Source organism: Alosa sapidissima, chromosome 17 (assembly GCF_018492685.1).
Source record: "Alosa sapidissima isolate fAloSap1 chromosome 17, fAloSap1.pri, whole genome shotgun sequence".
Lineage (NCBI taxonomy): Eukaryota > Metazoa > Chordata > Actinopteri > Clupeiformes > Clupeidae > Alosa > Alosa sapidissima.
This window is the reverse complement of record NC_055973.1, coordinates 12,342,138-12,362,881: the sequence shown is the minus strand read 5'-3', so window position 1 is coordinate 12,362,881 and position 20,744 is coordinate 12,342,138. Positions and strand designations below refer to the sequence as shown.

Genomic DNA, 20,744 nt, shown 5'->3' with positions numbered 1-20,744 from the left:
GACATGGAAAAGCAAAAGAAAAATCCAAAACAAAAAACAATAAAAACAGAAGATAAAAACAGGTGCTAAGATTAGTCAAATTAAATTACAAACACAAATGCTATTTTCTTGATATGATTCTTCAAAAACAAAACCCTCCGATTCAGGTCTGACGGCGGTCCGCCCGAGGAAAGACTGTTTTCTGAAAGCTCAAAAATAAAATACATGTTTCTATCTCTTTTATACTATGCGGAGGATTAATCTCTCTCCCTCTGCAGAAAACAACAAACCAATGCACTAAAGCCAATATACACGCAGGGAGCTGCTGGACCACATAAGACTTGACTGTGGTGTGAACCAGCTCACATTAGATGAGTGTTTAGTTTAGCCTTTCATGTTATTTTGTACATTATTCACACGACCATAAACATTTTTTTTCAGTGGCTTCAGATTTAAATTAATCATTCATATGGTAAAAGATACTTTTTTTTTTTTTAATAAAAAGTACAAATGAGCTGCAACCTTCACAAGCCTGTATGGAGCAGCCCCGGAGAGCAGATATGTGTAATAAGTTTTATACACCACTAAACAAAGCTAAACATGTCTGCTTGTGAGTTCCTCCCCATAAAGTAGAAAAGGAAAGCATGGTACCATTTAGTCCATACGAAGATGAGATGAACTTTCACTGGCTCTTAAAAGCAATGGTCAGATGATTGCATGTTTATCGGCATATTTTGTGTGTGTGTGTTTGTGTGTGTGTATACACACACAAGGAAAATAATTTAGTTTGTTAGTTTTCCTGTGGTCTTCACCAGTATATTGTCTCATTCTGTGGAATGGGATAGATGTGGAAAACCTTAACATGGTCCAGGGAAAACTATGAATCTCCAACTGGTCCAGAGACCACATACTACTGACTACTTCAGCATGGGGAAATCCACGAAAGGACCAGCCAATAGGCTGATGCCAACTCTTATTTAACAATAACAAAAAAACACTCATCTCCCAGACAGTGTTTGACGAGCGAGTGGTCATACAACATAAACCGTCCAGTTCAAAAGGGATCACAACAGCCACTTCCTACTTTCAATTTGAAAATATCACGATTGTTGGGAGAGCATCAGCCTCATGGCTGATATGACGTCTTCATGCAAGACACCCAAATATGGATTAAAAAATACAAATTTCAAGAAAAATAATAAAACAACTACATTCATCTGCATAACTCTGAAGCAAGCTCCAATTCACACATGGAGGATATGACAGATTGCCAGATATGTCATGAATTTAAAGCTCTGCGACAAGGCCTCGAGTTTGAAAAGAAAGGAAAAGCTTCACGACAGACACACAGAGAGCAGTGTGATTGCGCCAGGCTCTGCACCACCTTTCTCATGCCCGTGAGGTAATTGGTGCATTCAGAAATAAAACCCCACTCCCCCCGCCCCCTTTTCTGGGATGACGTTTACTTTGAGAAAGGAAGAACACCTGACAATGACAAGATCACAATGGAGTGGACTACAAATGGGTTTCTGGTTTAATCTGGTGGGCTTTAGGACCTGTGGAAGGGGGGTAGTGAAGGTAGCCGTCTCTCCTTCCTCAAACTGCGACAGAATACCTCTAGCATAGTCATCATCAACAATTCTCATCAAACTTAACAGAAAAGTTAGTACAACAGCAACTACATTTCTTTACATGTTTTCTCTCTTCATAAAACAACTGTCTTTTTTTGACATTAAAATACTACATGTGAATTAAAAAAAGAAAGAAAAAAAAGTGTGAGTTGTCAGTTTAAAATAATTCAGCTTCTAAAACGCAAACTGAAGGCCGGCAGGAGAGTATGACAGAACGGTGAGATGAATGAGTTAAGTGTTGGTGGTCTGGTAGCATCACGTTGGCTCTTTGTCCAGCACAGAGCACTGGGAACACGGGCTTTCCCTGGCCAACCCCTGGGCTCTGAAAGGCATGACTGGCGTCCAGAAGACAAGGAGCTGGAGTGGTGAACACGTCCATGGACACCCCTCAAGGTTGTGGCAGTGGGGTGAATTGAACACATGAATCTTGGTGCTTTGATCTGAAAGTTGGTCTGAAACTGTGTGTGTGTGTGTAGTCTGATTACTGTGCAGTAACTGTATAAGTACAAGTGTGGTACATTAGTGTTTAAAACTTCACCTCAGTCATTAGTGTTAAAGAGAATGTGTTTGCATGTGTGTATATGATTGTTTATGGGAATCGCAACTGTGTGTGTTTGTGTGAGTGTGTGTCTATGGGGGGGGGGGGGGTTATGTGGGCACTGCTGTCTCTAGGCTGCGACGAGCTTGGCGGAGTTTGCGTTTGTTGCTGTAGAGAGCCATCTCCTCCAGAGCAGAGCTGCCCACCACAGCAGAAACCTCCACATCAGCACCCACTGCTAGAGTGAGAGAGAGAGAGAGAGAGAGAGAGAGAGAGAGAGAGAGAGAGAGAGAGAGAGAGAGAGATAAAGACAGATTAAAATTAGCTAGTCTAATCAACCAACATAGCCCCATGGCTAGTCCCAGGCGAGCAGGCTAATCAGAAGCCTCCACTGTAGCAACGCTGGTAGCAGGACGAATAGCAGTAGCAGCAGGACTAGCAGAAGGATCCCAGCTGCACAACCTGCCATCCTAGGAGGACCACAGAGCTCCAGTCTGCACTGCCCGGAGTGGGACACTCCCCTGCAGACACCCGGATATAGTTATGGGGGAACCAGTCCCTGCCCACCCACCCAGTGGAGCTGGGGGTGGAGGTTAGGAAGTCATGAGCTGAACCTCCACACAGGCAGAGAGAGGCTCCACACACTTCTCTTCTGGTTCCCTGGGAGGAGGAGGTCAAATACTAAAAGCATGTCCAGAATGTTCTTGGTTGAACGATTTAGTTCAATGCCAATTTGTGATCAAATAAGTGGTCAGGAGTACAGCTGTAATGGAGGATTTTGGCTTTGCTTAGGTGGTTAGATTATATGAAGTAGTAAAGCATGTTGCAATTGCATCAGATGCCACATATGTGGCATACATGTACTCAGTACCTCCCCCCCCCCCACACTAGCTGACATGATGGTGTATTTGTACCATACATGTTCTTTTAGTCTTAACCCATCCCAGACTCCCAGAGAAGTGTGTGGCAAGAGGTGGCAGCGGGCACCTGAAGCTCCAGCGTTGCCCAGAGAAAGAGAGATCGGCAGAGAGGAGGGAGGGAGTGATGTCTCTGAACCCCCACGACCAGCCTGTTCAAACCACTGTGGAATTCTCCGGCAAGGTTATTTCACACCCCAATCTTAAATACACACTCATACCTGTGGACACTCTTAACACTCATGCGCGCACACACACATGCACACACACACACACATATGCAATTTTAGATCCAAAATGATAAAAACACAAGCTGAAACATCCATATAGAGGGTGTCTAGGTCTTTGCTCATGCAGGATGTGTGTGCTCATTATGCAGTGTAGTGTGTGGAGACACAGTCACAGACACACTAGATCCAGCTCTGCCCTTCATGCCCTGTCTTTATCCTGTCCAATAGGTTTGAAGAGGTTTGTACACATTCTCTCCCTCTCTCATACACACACACATTCACATTCATTGACTCATTCAATTAGAAACACTGATGAGGTGAAGATGTGTGCGCACGCACGCACACACACGCACACATATATATACACACACACACACACACACACACACACACACAGCAGGTACTCTATAATATATAGTTTGAGAGTTTGAGATAGAGATGACAAACCCTCAGAGACACCCCAGAAGAAGCACTTGGAAAACGGGTCCCGCTTTCTAGGCAGCAAGGGATTGACAATTGATTGACAAGTCGGTTTTACTGACGAGTTGACCAATTGACAGCTGTAGAGGTTGACTAATTTTAGGTTGCGTTGTTGAGTTGGTTAATTTCAAAACAATAAAACAAAATCTGTGAAGCAGTGGAAGAGAAGCGAGCACACACTCATACACAGGAAAGAGTGTCCTACCAATAGGAGACGACTTATCCCAGGAAGTCACCTGTATTCAGGAGGACAACACAAATGAAACCAATGATGCAGTTCTTTCACTACAGGCCTTTGTCCTGCAAGAGCACACAGCATGCAGTTCCTCCCCCGAGCAGAGCGGGGGCGGTATTGCGCTCTCACCTGGGTTGCTGGAGCCGTCATCAATGTAGCGCATGTTGTCAGCAGTGTCGGGAGACTGAAAGGGAAGAGAAAAGAGAACCTTAGCAACCTGAGAGAGTGTTCACCTGTTCACACCGTTTCCTTGGAGAAGTTCACCATGGAAACAGAGAAGCCAGAGGTGCCACAGAAGTTGGAGGGGCCATCCCAGGCGGCTCCTTTCTGCACACATCAGTGCAGCGAGAGCGGATGCGGTTAGAGGTCACGTTTGAACCATTCAGCCCAAAGTTGAAATGAGCAATGCAGTTTCAGCCCCCAGCCACTAGATGGCAATGCAAGAAACTGCTGCCTTGTTTCCTTAAACTGGTGTTAGCACAATTAAACAGAAAGGTTAGTCTCAGCTCCAGGCATAGTTGCCAGCCACCTTGCAAAAGCCTTCTGCCAAATTCATTCCCATATAAGCACAGAAATACGCTACTTGTTACCAGAGACAACCAGTCTGTCCACAGAACATACAATATACAACACCACAACAACATTTCACACTAACAGTCACAAAGCATGCAAACCAAAGCACAGACATTGAATTTAACCGGTAAAATGCCTGTGTAAAGCCCACTTCTTTATGGACCCATTTGTGTAACATAACACTACACTACTGGCCACATATTCGCCCCATTCCTCCTCCAGCTGAGTGACCTATTGTGGAAGGGATCCTGGAGAGGAGATGCATCGTGCTTCCACTCATTTCAACTTCATTTAATCAAACAGGCCAACACTGCAACCTGGAGAGGGGGATGGTGAAAGCTACTGGCTGATTATGTGAGAACAAGTAACACATCTTAAAAACATACGGCGTATGCACGCATACACACACACACACTAAAATTAGAACACCAAGGACAGTCCATAACAACCCAAACAAACACAAATCAAGGAGCACAATGGTGAGACACCAACCACTTGACAAACACCCAGGCACCAAACTCAACACACAAGCACCCCGCCATGTCCCCAAACCCTCCCACCTGAGGGTCTCCTGCTCTCTCTCCCTTCTGGTGTCTCCACCTGACATACTGCAAACAGGCTACGCCACATTACAATCTAAACCTACACACACCTAAATAAATACAGGTGGCCATCATGTTTATGGAGGTAAAACTGAATATCGAGCAGCTTCTTTCTGGCTTGTGCCATGATTCAGGTCCCATCTAAATTAACTGCTTCTTGACTGGTGAGAAACTGCTTCTGCCTATGGAGCTGTGTCTGGGGGTGATTAAAGAGGAGCTTCAAGTAGAATCGATTCTCCCACAATCTCAAAGAAAGCCCCATATTAGTGTGACCCACCTGTGCCCACCTGTTACCACCTGTTTAGAGATTAATCATAAGCCCCCTCTTCTACAATTCTCCCATAGTACGATTAGTTAAAAGGAAAAGCAGGAAGTGGAAACGGTTGTAAGCAGAGGTACGCAGAGGCACCCCTGCAGCCAAGGCTTGAGCCAAAATGGCGGCTGATCTTTAGCCTGCAGCACTGTGGACACGGGTGGCTCTGAGAGGCTCGCTGGCGAATAATCTTCGGGAAGGCTGAAAGGGGGGAGGGTGAGGGGGGGGGGTGGAGAGGAGGGCAGGAGAGACGGGTGGAGGGGCTAAGGGTTTGGGGGCTCTGAGGAGCAGGGCATGCAGGCAATACCTCGATGTCGTAAACAGGTTTGGAAGAAGGAATGGCGGCAAACTGTCGGTAGTCAAACTTCTTTTCTGACAGGGACTAGAGAGGGATAGCAAATAGGAGTCAAAGAAAAGTAGGGATGGTGAAATTGAGGGGAGGAAGGAAAGGATAGGGAGGAATGAATGAGACAGTAGTAAAGGAGGTATAGTTGGGGAAGAGAGAAGAAGAAAGGCGAGGAATAGGAGAAAATGTTTGGAGGAGAGGACAGAGAGAAGGAAGCAGGGAGTGTCCATGTTGATGTATATGAAAGAGTTGACCTGAGGTGATCTGTTTGCGTCAGTGACTGATATGTGGTGGGTGAACACTAAAAAGCATGTTTACTGTTGTGAGGGGTCCATGTGGATGCTAGTAAGCTGTAGGTGGTGTTAAGATGTGGGTGATGCTAATAAGCTGTAGGTAGTGTTAAGATGTGGGTGATGCTTCGGATGGCTCAGTGGAGTCATGTGTGCACCACATTGTGCCCTGCATCACTTTCCTGGAAAACAAGACAACCATGACCACTGAAACAGGAATCCATTTAAAAAAAGGGTGCTCCTTACCAGTCTGCCTGGTGATGTCACACCTCGAGGACTGATATCTGTGTAAGACAATGACACAATTGAAGACAAAACAAAAATGAAATCAGATATTATACTGGACTACTCCAGCTGCTAATGAAGTGGTGGTGGCTGTGGTGAGAGGCTGATGCGCACCATCCAGAGGTGTGGGGGAGGGGGTCGGGGCTGGCGAGGGCGATTCGACCAGCTGGTCCAGTGTGCTGCGCTTCTTGTTCTCCTTGGACTTGGCAATGACCATCTGGGCCTTTAGGGCATCCTGCTCCAGAGACTTCATCCTGACGAGAGAGAGAAAGCAGGAGGTTAGAGACGAGGGAAGGGAAGGGAGTAGAGGGAGGTAGAGAGCGAAGGGGAGAAAAAGATGAGAGAGACACAGGGAGAGGAGAGAGAGACACAGGGAGAAAAGAGAAAGAGACAGAAATCTGGCTAGAGATTATAAGGCAGACAGACAGAGGAGTAGCAAAGAGATGAACAGACTAACTAAATGGGAGACAGAGCAAGCAGGACATTTAAGAGGCAAAGAAAGCAGGTATGGAGAACAAAGATGACAAAATGGCAAAAGGCATAGCATCAGAACATGAATGAATGCATCAGGTAATGGACAATACAGTATGAAAAACAGGGTGTGCTAGTTAGATATCGATCACGTCTAAGACAGCTGGTTAGAAACAGGGATGATCAGAGGTGAGCCAATGTTATTGAGAGGCAACGCAAAGACAGGGTGCATTACACAGGGGGAAGGAAACAGACAGGAAATGCCAGATGGACGACATATGCAAAGAATAAAGAGATACAAGGGCAGCAAAGTAAATATCTGTAGAATGTGCAATATAATAGAACAAAAGAGGGAGAAAAGGGGAATATAGGGAAAATAGGAGAAAGTTAGAAAGAAGAAAGCGCAAAGAGGGAAAATTGACCAAAACGGTGCAACTCAAAGTGCAGGCGCGTGATCGTGCAAAGCTAGCTGGAAGTGGCTTTTGCTGGATCACTTATAAGGCTTGGATATGTCAGCTCTCGAACGTGGTAACCCCTAGTATTCAAACGCCCCGACCCGCTATCAAGCACCCCAAAGCAGCCCAGAGCACAGCCCCCCCAAGATGCATTGTGGCTGGGCACGGCCGGGCAAGGGCAGACCTGGGCTGGAAGGAAGAGGAAGAGGAGGAAGGGTTGGGGTTGGTGTTGGCACTGGCTTGCGACGCCCGCACTCTGGACTGGTACAGTCTCTTGGCCAGATCCTGCTCATACTGCCTGACATCCTCCTCTAGGCCATAAGGCCTACACCAACCAACCATCACAGAGAGACGTGGAGATGGAGGGATAGAGGGAAGAGAGGATAGAGAGAGAGAGAGAGCAAAATCAGGAGGAGAGGTGGGAAGACAAATGCAAAGAAAAAAAAGGGGAGAGGAAAGAAAGGGAGCAAGTGAAGGGAAGACAACAAGAGAGAGAGAAAAGAATGAGGAAAGGAGGAGAGGAGAGGAGAGGAGGAAAAGAACATGGCAAAGGGGAGAGGTATAGGGTACAAACACACAAACATATACACACCAACACAGAGGAGAGGAGGCGAGGACACAACAGGGCAGAAAAGAGTAAGAGTACAACAACAAGAGGAACAGGAAAGGCAGGAGAGAACTGAGGAGTCACTAGAGAAGATTCTACAACGCCAATGTAGACAGATAATAGTCTCACTGACACTCAATGATAATTGACCAATCTAGATGGTTACACATGAATAGCTACATATCAAATATGTATGAAATCTAACCTCTTCTATAAATGAAAGTGAGAGATGCACTACCGTTCAAAGGTTTAGGGTCACTTAGAAATGTCCATGTTCCTTGTATCATTAATGTTGTAAATTACTGTTGTAGAAAAAAATGGCTGATCTTTAATGCAATATCTACATTGCCCATTATCAGCAACCATTCATCCAATGTTCCAAAGGCACATTCTGATGTCATTTTAAAAGGCTAACGGAGAAAACATTGGAGAACCATTTTGCAATTATGTAAGCACATAATGTAATCTGAAAACTGCTGCCCTGATTAAAAAAAAAAAACAATGCAACTAATTTCAGCTGGTATTCTGTCTATAATGGAGTGGAATGGAACCCCCAAACTTTTGCACGGCAATGTATATATTTCTCTAAATAAATGCAGAGATGTATAAATGTAAAATGACAAATCTTTGGTGACAACGCTGACAGTGGGAGATATGTTGCTTGATATCTGGTTACTCCTCATTAACCTCAAGCGCAATTACAAAAACAGGAGAGAGATAGAAACAACAGGCTCTGTGGACTACCAAAAAGGGCACCGCGATAGTCGAGAGAATATGAAAATACACTTAGGTGCTACAGAGGGAAGAGAAAGTAGGGAGCAGGAAGAAGTGAAGAGACTGTGGGACTTCCAACTATACTCAACAAGGATGTTCTCTGTGCCACATCTGCGCACATCTGTCTGACTCAGACTCAATCTGGTGATCTGCAACTCACTCATGAGGCCTTATTTATATAGGGCCATATGTACCAAGGGTGTTTACTGTATCTCTTGTACACGTCTAAAGATGTGCCCACACAGGCACTGACTTGTGTACTGCACACTCTGCTTACGATGCTCGTTTATATTAGTTTACATTGTTTTCAATACAACCCCGCATACCAGCGTCAAACTCTGACACAAGGATAGATGTGCCCCTTAAATTGGGAGAAGGTACTTGTGATTGTCCTGCTTCACCAGAGTGTTGAGGATAATGAGGCATCACACCTATGACTGTCCTGCTTCACCAGTGTTGAGGATAATGAGGTGTAACACCTATGATTGTCCTGCTTCACCAGAGTGTTGAGGATAATGAGGTGTAACACCTATGATTGTCCTGCTTCACCAGAGTGTTGAGGATAATGAGGTGTAACACCTATGGGGTTTGTTGGAGTTGAAGGCAAGAAATCTAGACTGCTGTTTAGATGCAGCCAACATGTCCACAGTGGTAAAAAAGCACTTTAAAAGTTGTATTTTGTTAGCATTGATTAGGAACATTGATTAGCATTATAATTTAAATAATTTTAATGTGTTTCAGAAGAGGGAAATTATTCATTGGAATGTAAAGGAATATGATCACTAAATTGCCAGATTAATATGAAAAATCTATAACTCTAAATTCTATATCAGGTTATGAAATGTATCAGACTCTTTGAAAGGATTGCTCATATTGAAAATGTAGGCTATTCCTGACTATGTTCTTGTATTTCATCTTGGGAAAACTCACATAAACTACCCAGACGACTGCATTAAATACTTAAAAACAAGTCTCAAGGCTGTTCGAATAATAAACCTTTCTTGTTTTTTTCTTTTTTTTTTTTAAAAGATGACTGCTGATGATCACCTGCACCTGCCCAGAGATAAATCCCCCTCATTTCTTCTGGCCCATGGTAATTACACTGCCTGGACAGCTAAACAGGAGCTGATCATCATTCTTAATTCAGTTTAGCTGTTTGCATTTAAATATTTATTTATGGCTTAGACATATAGTAGATTAGAAAAATGCAGACTGAACCCCCTTGGTAAATGCAGCCCATGGTGTTTACAGAGTTAGTAAGTATGAGAGCGTATGAGCTACCTGGCCGCCCTCCACATGGCTCTCTTCTCGGCCTCCAGGGCACGCTTCTCTGCGGGCGACAGTTCCTTGTCTGATGCGATGGCCAGCTCGGGGCTCTGCATGCGCAGACGATCCTGGTGCCTGCGCTCCGCCTTGGCAGTGCGGATGGGTGCGGCAGACTCAACACCAGGGTACATGGGCACGAGTCTGCACACAGACACACAAACAAACATGTGCACATTGTCAATTTGTCAAATGTGGGCAATGAGATGTTTTTTTTTGTTTTTGTTGGATGGTTCAGTTTCTTGGTTCCTCTACACTATTTGTGGTGTTTGAGGTTGAGACTGCTTACCCAGTCATGGAGTTGGGCCTCTGGTCCAGTCTGAAAGTCTCCTCCATGGAGTTTCTCTGGGAGTCTCCTCTGCCATCAATTGATGAAGGCCTAGACACACACACACACGCATATTTAAAAAGAGAAACAATATTTTACAAATCTTGTGTGAAGACCTGCAAATGAAAGTGTGCATTGGTGAGATATGGCTAAGAGCGTGTGTGTGTACGATTGTGGTGAGTGGTGACGTACCCGGATGTTCCACAGTAGCTTGGCGGTGTGGAGTTGTAGCTAGGGGGAGTGGCACACATCCTGGGGGGCGTGGCAGCGTGTGAGTTGTTCCCACCCACACTCTCAACCTTGTACTCCACGCCATCCAGCAGCACCTTTCCACTGGCCTTCATTGCAGCCACTTGTTTGGCAAGGTCTTCCTCCTCTTCCTCTTCCTCATCAAGCAAGTAGTCCCGTGCACACTGGTCAAACCGCTTTGCTGGAGGATTAAAAAATAGATTAAAAAATCAGTCCAGTTACAGTAATTTCCTGTGTATTAGCCGCATTGTGTAAACCGCAGCATAGTGTTTTATGCAAGTTAAAAAAACAAAAGCATATTAATACTATATTAACAGTGTATTAATGGCAGTGTATTAATCTCATATCTGAAGAAATTTTGTAAAATCTACGAATAAACCTCGGCTAATATTTGGGAAATTAGATAATCAACTGAGAAGGTAACTAACCTTCCTCCTCCTTCATCTTCTTCAAGTCATCCTCCCCCACCAAGGAGACACGGGGCTTGGGCTTGTTGTCTGGAGTCTGCTGCTTCACGTCGATCTCAAAGTACTTCTGTCGATCCCTGAAGGAGCGCTGCTCTGGGCTGTTCCTTCCCATGGGCCTAGGCGTCTGTTAAAGGAACACTCAGATTAGGCAGGGATCACTGGGACGATAATCCAGACTGGTTTGGTGTTTATGGGGTAGGCTACAGTACAGTAGGATTCTGAGTAGCAATGATTTTTATCTTACAGCTCAAGACTATTATAAACGTTAGCAGAGAAAAGACACCTTCATCATTTACATTCAAAACCTTTCCATGATTGAGAAAAGAGAGAAGAAGAGGTCCCACTGTTACAACCATTGCAGAGCTCATTATTCCCAGTTCAAACATTCATTCAGCATGCAACAATTTATAACATATTTAAAATCACAGCCTGAGGGTCATTTAATACATAATCTATCTAGGTTTGCATTCGTCAGAAAGAGGGGAAAAGAAATCAGTAGATCCCATTACTACAAACAAGACAGGATTAAATAAAGTGCTTTATTCAAAGTAGCCCCCCACCACCACCACCGAAGCAGGACCAAGACAGCCCAGCAGACGGAGGGCAATGCCAGGCTTTGGGCAGGGGGTACCTTAAACTCCACAGTGGGCCGCGAAAGACGTGGCACTGCTGCCAGAGTTGCGTAGTCCTCCGAGGCAAGGGAGGGGCGGGGGAAGACTGAGTCCGATCCCCCGTCCACCTCCACCTCATCTGTGAACACATCATCTCCCCCATCGGACTGGAGGGAGCCGCAAACATCACCACAGTCACTTCACACTCATATCACTCTCACTCCTGAGTCTGACACTAGCAAGAGACTTCCTCTACAGCACTGGTCAACAGTACAGTAGCTGCCAGTAAGTGCTATGATGAGGTGTGCTTAAAGTAAAAACACACACAGTTATTTTTTAAGATCAGTGCGCTCCTTGCCCTAGTTTTCTGCCACTAATAACAGGCAACTGCTAATCCAGTGGTGTGCGGTCCTCGTCAAAATGTATTGAGGGTGCGATCTTACCTCAGGGGATGGCTGTACAGGGTGAACATTGTTCCGCTGACCAAATTTGTCCTGTGAGTCGGACAGAGGGAGACGGAGAAAGCAAGAAAGAAAGGGGGGGGGGCAGATCGATAAGGTAAGTAAAGAAGAACAGGGTAATTGGAAATATAGTACTGAATATTGTTGACATATTTACAATGAAATCACCATTGTCACAACAAAAGGGAAAGCAAGCAGGGGAGGGAGCACAGTGCAGATGTGCAGTGAATGCTCATGGATGAGTCTTAGAACTGTACTGGGGTGTCATGTACCATGTGTCAGCCGTGGAAGGTTAAGGTTCCATTTGTTTGTGTGTAATAGTCTGTCAGGTTAGTTTGGGTATCCACATAATGCTGTACAAAGCAAGACCGACCGTCCACATTACGGATGAAGACACTCACGACAGAAGATGGCACCCAAAGGGAGACGTGCTCCCCAACACACCACACAAACACCAGGTGAAGGGGGAACCATGCATTAAGAGGCTCAGCAGGACAGAGGACCCTCCAGAGGAGAGGACTCTTCCCTGGGCTGGGTGACCCAGAGACGGTGGGCCTCGGCTGGGGGTGGGGTGGGGGGGTGGGGGTATGGGGACCACAACATGCTTGGTAGCCCCAGTGGATTGTGCTTTCAGGGTTGAGGGCGGGGGACACCACTATCCTACCTGAGGCGGCTCCAGCACTGCCAGAGAGTGGGGCACAGCGGCAAAGGCCTTGTAGGCCTGCTTGATATTGATGGGGAACTCTTCAATTGTGTCAGGGGAAGGGGCGCGTGGCTGCACAGGGTCAAGGGAGAGGGGGACGGGCGGGCAGCAGGAGCAGGATCCAGAGGAAAGAAAGAAAGAAAGAAAGAAAGAAAGAAAGAAAGGAGGGATGGGGAGGAGCAGAAAGAGGGAATGGACGAGAAGAGACACAGAGGAACCCAGGAGAGACAAATGAGAGAGCAGGAAGAGCAGAGGACCACAGGAACAGCAGTGGACAGCATGCAGAGGAGGCACACCTGGCCTCCCGCACAAGAGACGCAGAATGGACAAGAGTATGGAAGGAGGTGGAGTAGGACTTGAGAAAGGAACGAGAATGACTGTGTGTGTGAGAGAGAGAGAAAAAGTGGAGATGGATCGACACTGGGGAACATGGAGGGACAACTCTACGACCCTGAGGTAATGTGAGTGCACTATCTGCCACGGCTAGACATTACACTACCAAAAAAAGCACACTAATACTATTTTTAAAGCTGTAAGTACAAAAAGTAGCAGTAGAAAAAATATGGCACATGTGGTGTTGGACATTTTCTTTTAAAAAAAATAAATAAATAAAATAAATCAGATCAAAGTTCCTCCAGGTAAATTAAAGTAGCTTTAAATGTTTGCATGTAAAGTCTTACACACCAGTGTGATGTGAGTTTAATGAATCTCAGTCAATTCGTATGAGTCTGGCTAAACAATAGACCCATAAAAGGAGAGGTTAAGCGCATAGAAAATGACAGAAAATCTCCATATGGGATATCGCTGAGATGCTCCGGAAGGTTCCGCTAAAGCCTGCAGCAGTGGCATGCAGTGAGAGTAGGAGGGGCGCGTGGCGGTGCACTCTACACGGTCGTGAGGGATCTTACAGAAGTCTGGGAGTTGATGGGGGAGGGGCCATGCTGGAAGGGGTTGGGGCTGCTGTGGCCATCCTGACTGACTGGCGAGGCCGTCTGCCTCATGCGAGACATGGGCTGGATCACACCCGGCTTGGTCTGCAAGGGGGGGAAAAAAGGGAAGAGGCAGAGGGTAAGCTCTGGGTGTAAAGTGTACAAGCCACAACTCCAGTGGCCGAAGCTTCAACAGCTATGATCAAATAGTCCTTTCAGTTTAGTTTCATTTGAGGCAAATCAGACCATGTCATGAAAATCAATAGAAAAAAAATTGTTTATGAAGAAAAATGAAATGGATAAACATAATATACACATTCTACTGTATGCATTATTTGTATTTTTTTGTTATATATAAAATGTGTATTTGTTGAAAGTGCGATGGCTTGACGAATAGTCAAGATCCCACAGCTCCACTGAAAGACGTGACACTCACAGATGAATTGTCCTTGGGAGTGGCATTAGAGGTGAAATGGATACTGGCCTGAAAAGCAAAAGAAACCGTGTGGAAATGAGCTGACTGGTGATGGTGATGGTGAAGGCTCACAGACCACAGAGAGAAGCAGGCACAAGCCCAGAGAAACACACACTTCTGATCATATTCTCCTAAACATGCGTCAAGTACAGACATCAGGTCTTAATATCAAACACACATACATTAATTGCTATAGCTAGTAGGACCACTAGCAATTAGAGCATCAGAAAGCACTTCACATTTCAGCCAGATCCTAACTCTAACCATTGTTTATGCTTATGATTTTGGGTATGGGCCATCAAAGTTGATTTTTTTCTATACATATATTTCAAGAACACCTCCTTCTCCAGTATGCACTAGCTGTCAGTTTCAACTCCGCCTTGTTACAAAGTGTTATGAGACATGCAATTCTGCATCATGTTTCTTGACTAAGGACTCCTAAGATTCTGTATGAATGTGGACTGGGATCACATGACAAGTCACTTCCAAAGGGGCAGAGCTCAAATGCTTTCTGCAGGCAAAAGCCAGGCCATATGACACGAAGACCAGACCAGACCAGACCACAGAGCCCCACTTACAAACCGGGTCTCTCTGCCAGCTGCCGGTTGGGCTGGGGAGGAGTGCTGCTTAACAGACGGCTGGAGGAGGGATGGAGGGAGGGAAGGATGAGGTGAGGAGAGAGAGAGAGCGATCTTTCTTTTTGTAGAAAGTGTTTTTTTGTGGATGCAGTGATTACCCAAAAGTGATAGCAAGGTTTTGTGAATGGAATATGATGCTCCATCAGGACTCGACAATTCCCTCATAAACTAAATGTGTTGATGTTGATGGATGTACACAGATAGAAGCAATATGAGCATCCACACTGACATGGAAAGCCTCTCAAGAATATTCAAGTTCATTAATGTAATGCCTAAAATTAGATGGATTCTAATGGGCTGTCAGGGTCTCTACTGTCCACAGGATTATAACTTTAATCATTATAGTTACCGTTAGCAGTGTGGAAAGGCCTTATGGGTTTACACTCTTGGGAACAGTCTAGACAGGCTTCTGTGAAGATGCCCAAACTTAGAGAGAGTTTGAGTGTGTGTCTGTGGGGAGTGGGCAGAATGTGTCCATGGAGGGGGTGTTGGGGATTACTTACGGGCTGGGAGCTGGGTGAGTAGGACACGTCACGAATAGGACTGTCTGTCCTCTGGGCGTCTGTGGAGGGTGCCTGGAAAAAACAGCATGCGCGCACACACACACACACAAACGCACATACACAGTCAACAGCTGCTTATCTCTGCTACTTCTACCATCCCAGTAAATCCCTCAAGCCATGTTGTTAGTCAATAGTCCAACTTTTAAAACTGGTGTACTCAGCAAACTCAGTGGAACGACATGTTCTCTAATGCTAAAGTGGGCAATGCATTTGCACAGACCACAAGTTGCCCCATGGCAGAGTCTCTAACATTCCTGTCACGGCCAGTTGTAAATCCTGAGACTGTAGTTTGCCACAGGGTTTTTCAGTCAGTTTTTGCAACAGTTCATTTGCAACATTTGCTCTGTTATTTCATAAGTACACATGAGCAGAAATGCATAGGACACCGCTATATTAATTCACCCTCACAGGAACACAACAGAGCAGCAATTCTGTAATAAAACGCTTTGGAAAAACAAGACTAGGAAAATGTACATTTTTATGTTGAGTGATCAGTACTCTACAATATAACTGCTGGTGGTTGGAGTATCCCATGGGACACACACATTCACGTGTGTGTGTGTGTGTGTGGTGATGTGGTAATGATGTTTAGCAGTGACAGGTCATGGAACACGGCCTCTCCCTACAGACACCTGTCGCTCTGGAATTCCTGTCATTCCTGACACGCTCCACACAGGAACGCCACTTAAGGCAAGGCTTTCCCAGAGAAACCGCTGCTGCAATAGGTTTTCCTGTCGTCTCAGGTTTAACTCTGGCACAGGGACAATATTTTACCAGCTTACTGGTCTCATGACATGTGTGCTGTGATTGGGAATAAGAGCTTTTTCTTTTACAAAAAAAGGCCATTTTTGCAACCAATATGAATCAAATCTTTTCCTGTGAAATATAATTACAAACACAAAACAAACCATGCTCTGTGTGATTTTTCGCAAGTGTTAGTGCAGAGATGAGATGCGATGCATTCAGCTTTTAAACACAGGGGAAAGTGACCAGTTGCTCCTGCTGACCATTTTTCAGGGGACTGGCACCAAACAAGGAAAAGCTTGTTAAAAATCTGTTAATACGCCTGATGAGGTCAGTGGACGGCTTCAGGATGTCCTTTTTAAGCACCGAGGGGTGTTGAGGGTAATTGCCATTAGCTGAGGGGCAACAAGCCATGCTGGAACACAATCAGACACACCGCAGGCCTCTTGCCTTAGTGTACTGCCAGGTCTTCAGCTGGCCTTGTTTCCCATAACCCACTGGGGGCCCAGACAGAATACGCTCTTGTGGGGGGCGCCCTTTGCCCTTGCGATTGGCCACCAGGAACGGGTTTTCGCTGAAGCAGATGGGTTGGGAGTCCACCAGACACTCCTCCTCCTCTTCCCCCTCCTGTGGCGTGGCGGGATGCTGTATGGGGGGCTCCTGGGTGAGGCCGGAGGCCGGGGGGAGCACCGCGCTCATCTTGGGGGACACAGGGACCACACTGATGGGCTCGGGGGAGAAGTACGTGGTGAGGACCACCCCGGGCTCGAAGGCCAGGGGGTCTACGGGGGCAACGCACTGCAGGCCAGCCTCCATTGGGACGGAAGCAGAGAACGAGGGAGAGAACTGAGGGGGGGGGGAGAGAAAAAGTGCAAGGTACAGGTGAGAACACAAGAGAGGGAAAGGGTATGACCAAAGCAAGTATTAAAGGAAGGGAGGAAGGAAGGAAGGAAGGAAAGCAGTGAGAGGACAGAGAAGGCAAAAAGAGATGGAGCTGGCAAAACCAAACAAACAACAAGCCCTTACCCCAGCAACCTCAGAACACAGCACAGTAGGGGCTGGGTAAGACAGGATGTGATGTGGGTAAGGAAAGAGATAAAGAGTATAACTAATAAATAAATAGCAAAATAGTCTTGGGCTAATGAGTGCCAGAAGAGTAGGAGTTGATACTGAGTGGATGAACATCACACAAGAGCTAGAGCCAGCCTGGTTGGGAAAGACACTCTATTGGCTACTCTGTTGCTAGTGTACCATCCAACATGCCTAGTAGCCAAACTCTTGCAGAATACCCACTACATTTCCCACGGTCATTGTCCCACTGGAAAACATCTGAAACCAAATACCTCATTAATACCTCTACTAATAATATCCAGATAACCTCTGGGTAGCTGCAAACAATTGTAATTCTAACAACTAAAACAAATAAACCTAAAAACCGATATCTCCGTAATTAAACAGCAATTTTGTTTCGACAACGAACGGCAACTGGTCACATACATATAACATAATTTAAAAGAGGACAATGACCCAAACATTCCTGCAACAACCCTGTGGTCTGCCGAAGCATTCCACACCATGCATCATACAGAGAAGCTAAATTCAGCTTGGCCTATATAGTAAATAGCACACCTGATAATAGCAACATTGTGCCCCTGAGTGTGGAGGGCTTACTCCACTAATGAACTAGGGTCAGGAAACATGCATGTCCATCCACTGTTCTCAGGCCAGTGCTTTAATGACCTTTCCTCCCCAGAACCACTAAATATGACATGGCATCTAATCCCACGTCAGCCATTTAGGATTCAGCATGTCTGTTCTGGTGTGGCATGTGACCCACTGCCCTTTCAGTACAACGGCAGCTGGGGAGGTGGGTTTACTTTACTACTCTAACTAACCAACTAATCAGCACACTGATTTTGTATAGGAGTGCAAATGTGTCTAAGAGTGGATTACATTACTTGTACTTGTTAGGTGTGTCACTCTACTGATAGAGCAAGGTACTGACACAGAGGTCGTACATTTGCATGCAGTACCAACCAATTTGAATGAAAATGTCTGAATAAATGACTGCACTTAGGCTAACTAAGCTAGCAGTGAGACAGTCACTTGAGTAGTCACGTAAGGCAGGAGAGCGATGCAATTATATCGCTACAACGGTTACCATACTATCTCACTACTTCACTGTTCAGCCTCCTTCAAAAGACTATAAGGGCCTATCTGCATGCACACACTACTCTCAGCCAACCCTGATACCAAGCTTGCCCCTAAAATAGCACATCCTGAAAAGAATCACTGATACGAGGGGGGCTGCACTAACATAGGTTGTTAAAACAGAATGCATTACAATATCTTGTAAAGACTGGGGGTCCACCTTCACACAAATAAAACAGAACTAAGAGCAATTTTAATCTAGGAATCTTCATCTAAGAGCCTCGGACTGAGATGGCCAGAGCTATGGAGCGCAAATCCCTTTGGTATTGGAGAGGGGTCGTACTTGAGCGCTGCACTGGCAGTGAACACCCCCTGTCCTAACCTCTCGGCATGTTTGAGGCGACAGCTGGCAGAGATATGTGGGTTAAACACTCTCAGAAAAGACGCCGACTGGACCGTTACAAACTCCTGACCTAGCAAGAACATTCAGATCATGACTCTACATATTACGACCTTTAAGAAGAGGTATTCTATTGTAGTAGTAGTGCATATCTGAAAGACATTAAAGTTTGAGTCAACACAAAATCCAGCTCTGATTTAGTACAAACACACATGTTAAAAATGTAAAACACCACTAATAGCACAAACTTGCAAACAATTTTTTAAATTCCATTTTTTTTTTTTTTAAATAAAGCCATACATACTCAGGACAATGCTAACTTAATTTTGAACACTAAAGGTATTCACAATCCCAACCTCTGTGAGGAACTAGGTCATGTCACACACTCGTGCAAACTGTTCACATGTACTTAATAAAAAACACCATGGATTGTTCCTACATCCCAGTCGTAAACTGTAAACACAAACTAACAACCAGGCATGACCAGGGTCAAATCAGAGACAATGAATGGGAGTAAAGACCCAGATAACAGCTGAAAGGAGAAAGTGATGAAAGAAAGCTGAATGAGAGAGAAGGGGAGAGAGAGAGAGAGAGAGAGAAAGCTGCAAAGCCCAATGGAGGCAGAGCTTCCCTTACCACACCTTCTACAGAGCCGCTTGTAGATTCAGGACAAACTCCACAAACCTCCACGCGAAAGTGAACACTTCCAGGACACTGTGATGTGTGCTGCGCTCAGGGGGAAAAAAAAGAAGATCTTACGGTCCTCTCGGCTCCCGCCGGCCCACCTTACCCATCGGCTGCCTGACCAATCACCTCGCGCCCGCTTTTAAAATAACTTCTGAGCAATCATCAGCTGTCCCCCTCCCCTCCCCCTATTCCCGCCAGGGTCCTTCTCTGGACCCTGCACACCCCCATCCCCCCACGAGAGTGTTCTGGTCCATAGTTCTGTGGTCTGCGGAATGCCAGGCACGATTGATCATGTGATGAGCATGCGGCGCGCTCTTCTTCACTGGTGGAGGCATGCCGTTCCACCCACCTCACGGAAGGTGCCGGAGGGGTATTGTTAGCACAGCTGAGGAACGAGCCGGACGAGCGGCATCACACACGTGTGAGATCATCATCATCAATGCGTCTGCATTCTGCCCCTAAAATTAGGCTGGGGTAGTGTGCAGTGCAGTGCACCGACTTGAACACACGCACATGCATCTCACATCCAGCCTTGCTGTGACAACCATATGAAAGTGCTTTGGCCTTTGCTATGCTTGGACTGCTGTGCCAACAACAGGCAGACAGGGAAGACGTCAAGGCCATCTTTATTCTTCACCGCAGGGCTTTCTTTGTGACTTGGACTTCCGCTGACCGTTTTTTTTTTTTTTTGGTGGATGTCCTGCTGTAACTAAATTCATAGAGAAGCAAAAGCCTTATTGTTCTTCCTGGCACTGTGGATGGGTTCCCCTTGTGTGTGGGGTTCTGCTGATGGCCTCTTCCTAGTGGCGGGAAGTCGTCTCTTGTCCACAGTGGGCACCAGTCACACCGGTAGGGGTTCAGTAGTTTTGTGACTCCTCACAGTAGAAATGATGCTTTTGTGGAAGAAGAATGCCATTCAATTCTGTTTTTGCAACACTGTGTTCAGGAATTCACAGTCCGCATCCTCCATTCTTTACCTCCTTAATGACACAGAGACTCATACACCAAACACCTGCTACACTTATCGACAACATTTTTTAGAGAAGAATGCTGAAGTCGGAAGGTTGGGATTCCAGAAGCACCTGCTTGACCTCTGTTCTAGGGGCGAGAGGGGATCCCGGGAATAAAAAACACACAAAGGAGATTCCAGAGCAGACTATTTAGAGAGAGAGGCCTTGACGTGAGGTAAGGATTCAGAGAGTGAGAAATTCCCAATGTGTCATGAAACAGTGGCGAGCAAAAAATCAGGATTAAATACTAGAATGTAAACATTTTCCGATTTGTTTCAG

The 20,744-nt window shown here is 45.7% G+C and overlaps 1 protein-coding gene across 16 annotated transcripts in view; it reads right to left on the bottom strand.

The window, feature by feature from the left end:
- Positions 1–362: 362 nt before the first annotated feature.
- scrib (scribble planar cell polarity protein) overlaps positions 363–20,744 on the bottom strand; it is an 85,038-nt gene continuing 64,656 nt past the window's right edge. For 4 of the 16 annotated variants that reach the window (XM_042067916.1, XM_042067918.1, XM_042067919.1 and 1 more), the window contains 17 exons: positions 15,414–15,485; positions 14,851–14,910; positions 14,234–14,281; positions 13,777–13,902; positions 12,830–12,940; positions 12,148–12,198; positions 11,725–11,871; positions 11,055–11,217; positions 10,570–10,807; positions 10,339–10,428; positions 10,008–10,193; positions 7,530–7,670; positions 6,534–6,673; positions 6,381–6,418; positions 5,806–5,880; positions 4,140–4,194; positions 363–2,386 (listed from right to left, as the gene is read on the bottom strand). In XM_042067916.1, the coding sequence (XP_041923850.1) occupies positions 2,259–2,386; positions 4,140–4,194; positions 5,806–5,880; positions 6,381–6,418; positions 6,534–6,673; positions 7,530–7,670; positions 10,008–10,193; positions 10,339–10,428; positions 10,570–10,807; positions 11,055–11,217; positions 11,725–11,871; positions 12,148–12,198; positions 12,830–12,940; positions 13,777–13,902; positions 14,234–14,281; positions 14,851–14,910; positions 15,414–15,485 (1,869 nt within the window). In that variant the 3' untranslated portion in view covers positions 363–2,258. Of the gene's footprint in view, positions 2,387–3,980; positions 4,012–4,139; positions 4,195–5,805; positions 5,881–6,380; positions 6,419–6,533; positions 6,674–7,529; positions 7,671–10,007; positions 10,194–10,338; positions 10,429–10,569; positions 10,808–11,054; positions 11,218–11,724; positions 11,872–12,147; positions 12,199–12,829; positions 12,941–13,776; positions 13,903–14,233; positions 14,282–14,850; positions 14,911–15,413; positions 15,486–20,744 lie in introns of all 16 variants that reach the window. The other 12 variants (XM_042067928.1, XM_042067925.1, XM_042067917.1 and 9 more) reach the window with 12 other exon arrangements.